The sequence below is a fragment of the Thunnus albacares genome, chromosome 14 (assembly GCF_914725855.1).
Source record: "Thunnus albacares chromosome 14, fThuAlb1.1, whole genome shotgun sequence".
NCBI classification, from domain to species: Eukaryota; Metazoa; Chordata; class Actinopteri; order Scombriformes; family Scombridae; genus Thunnus; species Thunnus albacares.
The window spans coordinates 10,659,395-10,670,651 of NC_058119.1; the positions used below are offsets into that span (position 1 = coordinate 10,659,395).

Sequence of the window (11,257 nt, forward strand, 5' to 3'; positions counted from 1 at the left end):
ATCAGTGGAATAAAATCTCAACTACATGTTTACTGTACCTACATGTTTACATGCACCACAGTAACTTTTGCATGGTGCTACATTTCTGATCCACAATCATAAACAGTGAAAACACAGTTTTCAATTAATCATTTATTCATTTGTCTGTAAACCAATCAACAACAGCAGATTATATTTGAAAGGCACAGACACTACAGATGTCTCATTCAATATCTGTTAACCATTTAATATTTCTGATTTGTACAAGATTTTATAAATACTAATAATCCAGAGGCCATAGTTTCTTAGTCTCTTTATTTTTTATCATTTGACACAAGTTTTGCAAAGGCTAATAGAGCAAAAACACCAACCAAGTTTTTCCCTACTGAAAAAAGGTTTATTTTTTTCCATTTATAGTTATCTTACAGCTATCTTTAGTAAATACCATTAAAATGTCCACATACATTTTGCTAATTTTTAAGCATTTAGGATATAGAGTGTATATGAAAAGTATTTTTATTGGGTTTACTTAATTTATAAAGATGAAAAATTAGTTCTTATTTATTGTTAATTGATTGAACTTTGTCCTCCTGCAGACATCATGAAGGGATCTTCACTTGTGTTGTCCCCGGGGCTAGTAGATCGCCAGACACAGCCACTGTAAAAGAGAACAAAATTATACAACAAGCTGTCTAAACAAGGAATGCCAACAAACCAGCAGCTTTTGTCGTTGTCCTGTTCACATACCTGTTGCATGTCCAGCTCAATCTTTCCTGAGCCACCTCTTTCCAGAGCCTTAAACATTTCTGGTTGAGAGACAGAAAAGAAACACTGGTAACGCAAACATGCCACAGCCTTTTAATCCAGACCAATATGAGATATATCAAGACTTACTGAAGAGCATTTCCACTTTAATGAGGCAGCCAACAAAACTGTCAAAGTCTATGGCATACTGAGAATCGGCATAACGACTGACAATGGCCTGCAACACAGCAATGTTCACCTGGAAACCTGTTGAAGAAAAACACCTGTCACTTATCATAATTTTTTGTGAAGGTCAGTTTCATAGTTGCGAATAATTTTACATCCTTGAGGAGTATAGTTTTTAGAAAGGTGTAAGATATTAGCAGGATAATGAATGGGGAGTTATGTTACACAGCCTCTCCCATGTTGTTTTGTCCTTGTGGCAAAGTAGAAATGAATGAAATCTAGGTGAGGGGGAGAAGTCCTCCAACTGGCTTATCCAGTCTTCCAGTTAGTTTGGGTCTCACACACACACTGTCAACTGTGCCAACATGCAGTTATTTGTTCCTGCAGGGTCAGATGCAGTCCAGAAGAACGAGCCCAGAAAAATGTGCAGCATAGGTTGTTTACAAATTTGCATTTAAATATTTTGCCTTGAAAAACATGAATGCCTGTTTCTAATATGTGTCTCATAACTTGGTAAACAGGTCTGTCAACTATAATGACATACTAGTCTGCAGGCAACATATCTAAAATGCTAATGTTTCTCCTGAAATATGCAAATGACCCTGTTTCCATAATTTACAACCATTGGTTTCAGTGTTTAAGACTTTAATCTGTATATTTGGTTTTATTCCAGTGTTTAAGATTGCTCACGTGATAATGTGTGTTACCTGCTTCAGTGGCAGCGCCTCTCATCTCGTGGGAGCTCATGGTGCCAGAGTTGTCCACGTCATGATTTTTGAAGATCTTCTATATAAACCCACACATCAATGTATTGTGTTAAGAAATACAGCCAGGTTTTCCCAAATGACTAACAGTCATTTCATATGAATCACAACTCACCAAGTATTTCTGGATTTTGTTCCAAAGCATGTGGAATTCCATCAATCCCAAACGGGCACTTTCATCTTTCTGGAGAATATTAAGGTTTTGTTTGTTTTTTTTTAAAAAAAAAAAAGTCTTTAATTTTCCACTCAATTGATCATTCACAAAATTATACTGCACCCAAATTCCAAAATTTTATTCCTAAAAGAGGATACATCCAGCAGACTGATAATAAGACGACATGTCTCAAGGCTGAAGCCATCTGTCTTGAGATCAGACCCTGCAAGAAAGTGACAAAACATCAACTCATCAACACCTCAACTCTGCAGTCAATGAAAATACAATTAATTAATCTGTTCATTGTACTTACGGTGAGAGACGACATTGTTCAATATTTTCATCAGTTCAAAGGCTGATACCTCCCTGTCCTATTTGAAAAATGTATATTATTACCTGAACTGTAATTATTGATCCAGATCAGAGCTGATTATATGTTTCATTTACTGTCAGTTCTTATGTTACCTACATTGCCAGCAATCTGCTTGAAGAGTTCCTTGAAATGAGGATCCACATCACGCTCTGATATTTCTTCCTGTGAGATAAAAGCATGGGCTCTTCAGATAAATTATTATAGGAATTTGTATTACAGTAGATTAATATGACACATTTATAATTGAATGTCACACATTTTTCTTCATTTCCACCCAGTACTAATGTTAAGGTTTTCTGGAAACCATTTCACATTTACTGCATGTAAGAATGGCTTATCACTCTGTGTATTTCCTTACCTCCTCTATTACAGCATCAATCTTCGCCTCCAGTGGACTGAAAAAAATAGAAATGCACAGTTTGAGCTTACTCTGTTAGGTGTGCAAGGAAAAAACATTCACACTAAGTGAATCTAGGACTGAGTCCTAAGACCAGAGAAGGGAGCCAGCATCTAAGCCTTGTCCACTAGATGGCTGTATAAGCTAAAGGTGACATTTGAGAGAGCCGTATGTTCACACAGGTACCTGGAGGCTGCCTGTTTCTCTGAGAACACCCTGAGAATAAAGCTGCCGTTCTTGTGAGGCTCAAAGGTTGAGGGGATTATGGCATATTCTCCTGGAGGAAGTTTGAAGCGGTCACACACTTCCCGTGTGTTGATAAAGGTGCTCATCGCCACAGATTTCTGTTGCAGCAGGAACTCCGGACCTAGGTGAACATTGCTGCGACCTTTATACTGAAGATTAATGGAAAAAAGAGTTTTACTACTGAGATGTCAGACAGCTACCAAGAATTTCACAATGAAGGAAGCAATAGTAGTGACAATCGTAATGTCTTTTTCGCATTTAGAATTTCAGTTTTAAGTAAGACATTAAATAGAACAAATACTCACCTGATCTGGGATCTGTAAAAAGACAACAGACAAAGGATTTTTAAAAAATCATCATAAAAAGAGTCAAATGCAGAGTCCTGATCTTATGTGGTATGTCAAATAATCTACAATACCTCATAAATGGCGAAGCCAATAGTCTCAAGTTTGCGGTCAAGCCTCCGCTGCCGTCGTCCATCCTTTTGCATCAGCCCCACCAGAAAGGTGCACCCATCCTCCCCGTCCACAGGATCATCATCCACATCTTCCAGATGCACCACAAACTGAGGGTTGGATGGGAAGGTTGCTGGAGCACACAAAAGTGTAGTATTGTTAGTGATGTAATTTAACAGAGCTTCTCCCCCAGACATACACTTCACATGGTTTCTCTGTTACCTCGGTAATTGCGGCAGCCGCCAGCAGTGGAGCCGACCCTCCATATCCCTTCAAACTGATGGTAGTTCCAGTGGCCCACGTCATCACTCATGAGTGTATCTGGGGTTAAGTTACAGATCTCCAGCTTGGAAAAATGCTTGATGAAGTCTGAATAGGACATCCTGAGGAGAGGAAAACAATTTCTCAACAAAGAAAATGTTTCTCATGAATCATCTTCAGATCATTTGGTCTGAGAGTCTGAGCCTGGTGATGTAGGAGCTTATGATTACTGACCTGGTGCTGTTAAAGCATTAACAAACTATCAAAAATTGTATTGTAAAATTGTTGGTGGATTTACCAGAACTCTCCATCTTCAGCCACATGGTTCAACTTTGATTTTTCATTTCCTTGGACGTACTTCCATTCACTGGATCTAATTATGATAAACAATCAAGCTTTTAGGAAAATCCTGAAAATAACCAGTGGCTGATGGTTTACAGATTCAGATCAGATTTGTTTACCCATCACTCCAAGGCCCTGTCCACTCCACTTGACCCCATGGATTCCTGATGCGGACCAGCTGAACCACCTGGCCTTGAAAGTGAACCTGGGGCAGAAAGCACACTGTAGTTTGCATGCAGTAAAATAAAAAAAAAAAATCAGTTTATATTACATTAATACCTGCTGACAGTTTAGGCAAAGCATATACCTCTTCTGCACCAGTGACTGAGTATGCATGTCCTTTTACAAGTTTGAGAGCTGTAACTGCCTCTGTCTCATAGGCACTGGTGATCTGAAAGCACCAGAAAGCACAAATAAACATTTCAATCTGATGACATCAGTACTGTGTGACTGTTGGTGTGTTTGTTCGCAGATCAGCATGTAAATTAATATGAAAATAAGATTTGACTCACATCAATGGAGCAGCCCATTAGCGAGCCCAGAGACAAGGCCCTCTGCATGATTTTGAAGAGTTGTGGCGGAGCCTTGTCCAAGGAGTATATTTCTGCGATTCCTCCGGTGAAATCCTCAAAACCCTCAATGGTGTTTCCTCCTGACAGGGCCTCATAGCAGCCATTCACTCTGTCAGACAATGAGGGATGTGAACATGTTCACCTAGCACTGTGTCAAACACAATACAGAAACATTTTGATGAAGCAAAAAATATGAAAAGAACAATCTATACTTAGCATAGGCCTTCTCCAGCAGGGCGCTCCAAAACTCTGAGCCCTCCGCTGAGTGGACAAACAGCAGCTTTCCATCTCTGGTGGGCAAGCGGTCATCAATCACCACATCCACCCACTCACCAAACTGCCAGAACTGAGAACAACAGAGAGAGAACACAAATGAGAAGACAACAAAAAACACTGTACTGTAACACTAAAGAAAGAAAGAAAGAACCCCACCAATACAATATTTATATTTAAGAATAGTATAATGATTTTGCTTATAGTGGTTATACCACAACAGGTCTTTGTCTGACCTGGAAGTGAAATATTCCAGCATAATCTTTGGTGAAACTCTGTCCAGAGGGCACCACGCGAGCCAGGATCCGCTTGTCTAGAGTCAGAGAGGCTATGGCAGCCAGAAGCCAGCAGTCACCTGCACAGTCAGAGCAGGTACATGACTACATGCTCTGAGATTGGGCAACATGTGATGCTCACAACATTGCTGTAAACTACATGTGCCAACAAACCCCTCAGTGATCTTTCTTACAAGCTTAATGGCAGAATGGGAGGAGCGTTTAGTACAGGGATGTTTGTGTTTCACGTCATTGAGCCATCTATTTGTTCATCCATTCTCTTTCTCCCCACTTACCCAGAGTTCCTTGGCAAATGTCCGTCCGTGTGGCTCCATCATCAATGAACTTTGGGTCAGAACACAGCTCCTATTAAAACAACATTTGAGTCTGGTTTTATGAAGGATTTCAGGATAGATGTCAGGATGAAATAGTTATATAAGTCATTATTTCAGATTGAGAATTAGAAAAATGAATAAATCACTGGAAATGGATCATCTAGTATCACGCTGCTGAGATGATAGTTTGTGTCTAAACAATATACAGCCTTGAAAATAATTCACACATCATATCACTATGATCCAACACATTTTGGTCAATTCTCTCCCAAAGCATGAAATTTGGAAGCCAAAAATATTTTCCTTTTGTTCTCAAAGGACAAATTCCTGAGCTCTGCTTTCCTCAAAAGTCAATGCTCACTGATGAATCATTGTCAAGCTCATAAAAGACCTTTTCATTGAACCATAATACAGTATAATATTACAGTACGATTAGTGTTACTTATTCTCTCATTACTGCGTGTTTTTCTCAGTGGTATCTTACCTTTGGCCTCTTCCAAACAACACCCCTGGACTTGGATGAGTATGGTCCGAGTTCATTGTAGCCCAGTGACTTGCACTCAGCTGGAAAGCAGTCATCCTCAAACAGGCGTCCGCTCTTCAGACACTGCTGGCGCAGAGTCTCAAAGTCCTGCTGGGAAAACTTCACAGCCTTCTTGTTGGTACCAATACCTTGCTTTCTCTCCTGCTGATGGGCCAGCCTACCTGCCGTGGATGTCATCCTCACCTCTCGAGTGTGTGCAGACTCCTTAGATGCTGAGACTGGATTTCGCTCTTTGTTAGCTGAGTCTGGCTGACTTGTGAGTTGAAACACAATCGAGACGGGGCTTTGTCACAGCTTTCTTTATAGCTGCCACAAGAGAGGTGAAGATAGGCTGGGATCACTGACTGGGAGGGGCTTCCACTGGACAGGTGAGGCAAACAAAACAGACAGAAGCAACCCTAAGCAAATCTGCAAGAGATGGCTCTGACCACAGCTGAAATACAAACAGGGACACACCTAAAGGCAACTTCAAGCACCACTGTCATTGCCTCATTTTGATTTTGTGTGTGTGTGTGTGTGTGGTCAGGGTGGGCAATGAATTACATTTATTGTCTCCTACTACAAAAGCAGAGAAAGCAAATTATTTGCTTAATTTTTATTTGTCTGACAGGTTATTATTGCACATTCTATACAACGTATAACATAGAGGTTGAGGTGTTTGTCTCCAAGGGATTACATGCAATACATCATACAGCTGAGAGTTGTGAAAGGAAAGCTTAAATGCATGTGATGAAACAGCTGTTTAATTGAGAAAGAATAAGAAGGGGATATAAATGACATTGCAACATTAAACCTGGGGGACTGTCTGTAGCCAGTGAGCTTTGGAGTGTAGTCCTTATATCCTTATTCTGTACGTACATCCCGTAAGCTAAATACAGCAATACAAATCCCAAGCCAAACAGTCATCAAAGTCAAAACTCAGCTGGCTTGATCAGCTGGTTTAGTCAGGAGCTAAATGTGCCAATGTTTCTACTGTTGCATGCAACACTGTTTGTTTTATCAGAAGATGATTCATGTACAAGCTTCAGACGCACTATAAGCACTGATGGTCAATAAGGATACGTATTCAAAGCTAGTGAGTGTTAGTGAAGCCACCCTTGTTTGATATCAATTAGACAATAAAAACAGAAAAAGACACTAAAAACAGAAAAGAAAATTCCTTTAACTGTCTCTCATAGAGGAGTGTTTAAACTGCAGACCAGAGCTGCAGGTGTAGTGTTTGTTCAAGTTCAGGTTTATCTGTATAGCACAATATCATTCAAAAGCAATTCAAAGTGCTTTACAGATAGATAGATAGATAGATAGATAGATAGATAGATAGATAGATAGATAGATACATACATACATACATACATACACACACAAAACTAATTAAAAGCTAAATTGAATAAAAATGTCTTCAGCTTATTTTTAAAATAATATAGTGTTGGTGCATTAACACTGAAGGGTTTACTGCCAGTTTTTGATTATATTTGGAGTAAACGGCTCTCTTGTGACCTGAGAAACAAACAGGGAGAACATGCACACAGAAAGTTTGCATGTTTTGAATGAGCTAAAGGGTTTGGTTGGCTTTTACATGAAAAGGGCATTACAATAATCAATTTGTCTATTCTACTCTCTAATTATTTGATCTTATTCAATTTGTATGGACACAGCAACATGATCAAAAGCATCCTGCAGAGAAATCCACTGGTGCAGCAGATTGTTGGAACTTTTCTTGATTTAAGAGCTGATTTAGATGATCCTGAGCCATATTTTTATATGCCAACCCTCCACACCCAATGGACACATGGGGTATCCACTTGGATAACAACTATGAGGTTATCCACAGTTCCTCGAAAGTGTGCTGTGGGAAGTTGGAAAAAGTGTGGGTCATAAACCATCGAATGTGTGCTGACAGCCTTATTTAACCATGGTATGACAAATGGGTGTTAATAATACCCCTCTGTTTTTACACTGGTAGTCACCAACTGAGAATTAATCATTTTGCATGAGACATTGTTTTATTTGTACAAGCTCAAGTAACTTTGTACTAAAATGTGGGCCAAGTGGAAAAAAACCACTTTGTTGGTTTTCTTGTTTATTGATCTTTTGAGACAGTTTGCTGACATACTGCACAACCACCTCTGTAGTCAGTGATTAATCAGCAACAATGCCATTAATATGTTAATGAAAGCATTAAATGAGATGTAATGTCATATAAGCCATTGCAAACTTTTGTAACCAGCCTATCTTCCTACTGTATTACTAACTGACTCACCATGTTGTAATGCACATCAAATAACATCACACATCACATACCACATTATTTCAAGAGGCATGCCAAAGTCAAAGCTAATGATTGCCTGAATGCAACATTGCTTCAGCCACCACATTTGCTAACCTCATCTTTGTGTAACATATGCCTCTTGTATGTTACATTAAATGTATAATTTAAATGGTTACTATGTCTTGTAATGTACAATATCATTTTGTCAGTAATTTTACTTTTATTTGATAGTTGGAAGGTGTACATATTTGTGTTATTTTCATATTTTTATGCTGTTATTTTATATTACATATTTAATACTAGAAACAGTATCCATAGTAACGATGCAGCTATGAAGGGGGGACAAGTCAGACCAGGCCCAGGTGAGTGTGTGAAGTAAAATAAATAAATAAAAACCGGTAAATATTGATGTTTAGCCTGTCTGAGAGAGACTTTATTACTAACTAACTATATTGACATCTGTATAAATAGTGTCTCGTGTAATTTGTAATATAATCCTGGTCAAGACTGGCCCTATAATTTGTCATTTAAAGGTTATTAGCTTGGCTACAGAAATCATTCTTTAGTATTGCAAGTTTCCTTTGATTATGGTTTTATTTTATACTGAATATAGTTTTACTGAGACCGGGCTTGTATCCCTCAGATCCCGAAGTGCTTGTAAACAATTAACAAGTCATCGTTGAATCAGTGTATCTTCGTTGGAGTTAACTGTCAGCCGTTAGTCCACCATCTTTAAAACACAGTGCAGAGACTATGGGCTGTAGCCACTATCAGACATAAAAGAGACTTAACAGGGGCGTTTTAAACTGAAGTATGGATAGTCAGAGAGGGTAGACCAACGTTACATTTGCTCATTTGACAAATTAGCTGCTACCGTTAATAACGTGACTGTTAGAAATCGGTTGCCTCTTTACACATCTAGCAGGCACAGAACAACATTAGCACTCAGTGTCCACATGTAATTCCATTATTCACTCTCCTTTCGGTTGTGTTGCCCTCCACTAAGTCCTGTGGGAAATTTCTGGCTTTTTTGCCGAATAATATTTCACTGTGCTCATTAGATAGTTGCTAACTCTGTCTGTTCCCTGTTTGGTGCAGGGTAAATAGGGTACAGTGAGAGCTTTTTAGCTGAAATAGATAACTTCCTCATCTGGAGGACATTAATGAGACGTGATAGTGAAGTTGAGGGCTGTAAAAGCGAACCAATGATCTGAAAGAGACTAATGGCTCTAATGCTTCTTACAGCTGAGAGGAATGTGAATAGTATTTAATATTGCCTCCAAAGCTAAATAGATTTAGTTGAAATCCTCTCAATGACAGGCTGAAGTAAACCCCAAGTAGCCTGTATTCTTTAGCCAGATTTAGTTGTTTCTGGCCTTTTTGTCTTCAGTGTCTTCACTTGGTGAATCACATGTTCTATTGGACTGAGGTCAAGTGACTAATTAACTTGGCCAATTACAAATATAACACTCTGGAGTCCTAAAAAAATATTGTTTTGTGTTATTCTCTATGATTTAGATTGCAGCAGGCTGTTCCACTACAATAAGGATTTGGAGAAATGTTGTAGTCGCTGTAATCATTTGCAATCACTCTGAGATAAAGACTACAGTGGAGTTCACTTTCCTTCTGATTCAATCACTTATAAACTGAATTTCAAACACCGTTTAAGGATATGTCCCATTCAACTTTTCAACAAATAATACATCAAATTCTCTGTTATGGATAAATAGTTTATACATTTCCAATGTTAAGTGAATAAACTTATGTGGCTGCATTATAACCTTATAAAGGTCAGTAACATCTGAAGCTATCTTGGTTTATCCTCAGCTTTCAATCTGATGTGGTGGCTAGTGACCTTTAATCTTTGCAGTCATTTAATGCACATTATCTCTCAAGTGACCCACAGTTGTTTCAGTTTTTAGTGGTTATCAAGATGGTTGACAGAGATGACAGTTTCATTTCACCCTGGTGATGATTACATATGTGAGCTTATGATTAATCATTATAGTGATCATGTTTTATGTTGAATAAATGTTATCACAACACTGTAGACAAAAATGCTTCTAAAGTTAAGTCTTGTTTGTTGCTTAAGAAACAAGGTTTGTTTCTGTTTTATTAAATGCATTATAGTCTGTACTTCAAAATGATTAGCTTTACTTTCATCAGTTTCATTTCATGTCATTAGTATTTGACAGCTGTGTCTGAGACAGGCACAGGACATTTTTGTTGGTAGCTTATTCAACCAGACAAGACAAAAGATAAAAGTTACTCTTTTAAACTAAACTTCTATTATGTAATATTAAGTAAAAACATTATAACACATTAATAAGAAAAATTCAAATTGATGTGAACAGTTTTTGATGAAATCTTCTTATACCAAAATATATGTGGTATCCCAGTAGTTAATCATATGACATTGCAAAAAACATCTTCATTAAACATCAAACATCAATCTTGCATGTGATGTTGTGTATGATGTAATGTTTAATATATCTTTAACTAATTTATCTATTACCAATTCCACATATACAAATATGAATACAAAGCCTTTGATTGTTTTATCTTAGATTAACAGTATTTCTGAGCTACAGTCCTACTATTGGGTGGAAATTACACACATTCATAGTTTCCAGAGGATGAATCCTACTGATTTTGATGATCCACTGACTTTTCCTATAGTGCTTCATGAATGTGACATTTTTGTTTTTTAGTCCAATGTCTCCAATGTCTATTTCCATTAAATTTGGCACAGATATCTATGGTGCCCAGAGGATGAATCCTAATGACTTTGGTGAATTTGTTGACCTGGATGGGAGCTACTGCATACAATTGTTCTTGCAGGGATAAATAAAATTGTATTGAATTGAATTGAGCTGAATGATATGGCTATGGTGGGCTAAAGAAGTGTCACTTACTCTTTAATTTTAGATGGGTTTTGGGGAGGGTTCAGTCATTTTTTTTAGTCAGGATAGCATGTATTTTATTTGATTTGAATGAATTGTATGTTACCCACATTACCTTGGCACCTCTAGCGGCACTGTGGAGTCGAGCGTGCGGTGTGGCCCCTCCTCCTGTAGGGGCTGGTCTT

The 11,257-nt window shown here is 38.1% G+C and overlaps 1 protein-coding gene across 1 annotated transcript; it reads right to left on the bottom strand.

Moving 5' to 3' along the window:
• Positions 1-151: 151 nt before the first annotated feature.
• LOC122997406 (calpain-2 catalytic subunit-like) lies at positions 152-6,706 on the bottom strand. The gene is made up of 21 exons (XM_044373507.1): positions 5,841-6,706; positions 5,318-5,387; positions 4,983-5,101; positions 4,686-4,819; positions 4,414-4,582; positions 4,209-4,292; positions 4,021-4,106; positions 3,858-3,932; positions 3,521-3,681; positions 3,262-3,431; positions 3,149-3,160; positions 2,784-2,992; positions 2,559-2,595; positions 2,297-2,362; positions 2,141-2,198; positions 1,986-2,050; positions 1,789-1,857; positions 1,617-1,695; positions 874-990; positions 727-785; positions 152-637 (listed from the first exon to the last, which is right to left on the bottom strand). The coding sequence occupies exons 1-21, from the start codon at positions 6,075-6,077 to the stop codon at positions 614-616; spliced, it is 2,100 nt and encodes a 699-aa protein (XP_044229442.1). The 5' UTR covers positions 6,078-6,706; the 3' UTR covers positions 152-613.
• Positions 6,707-11,257: the final 4,551 nt, after the last annotated feature.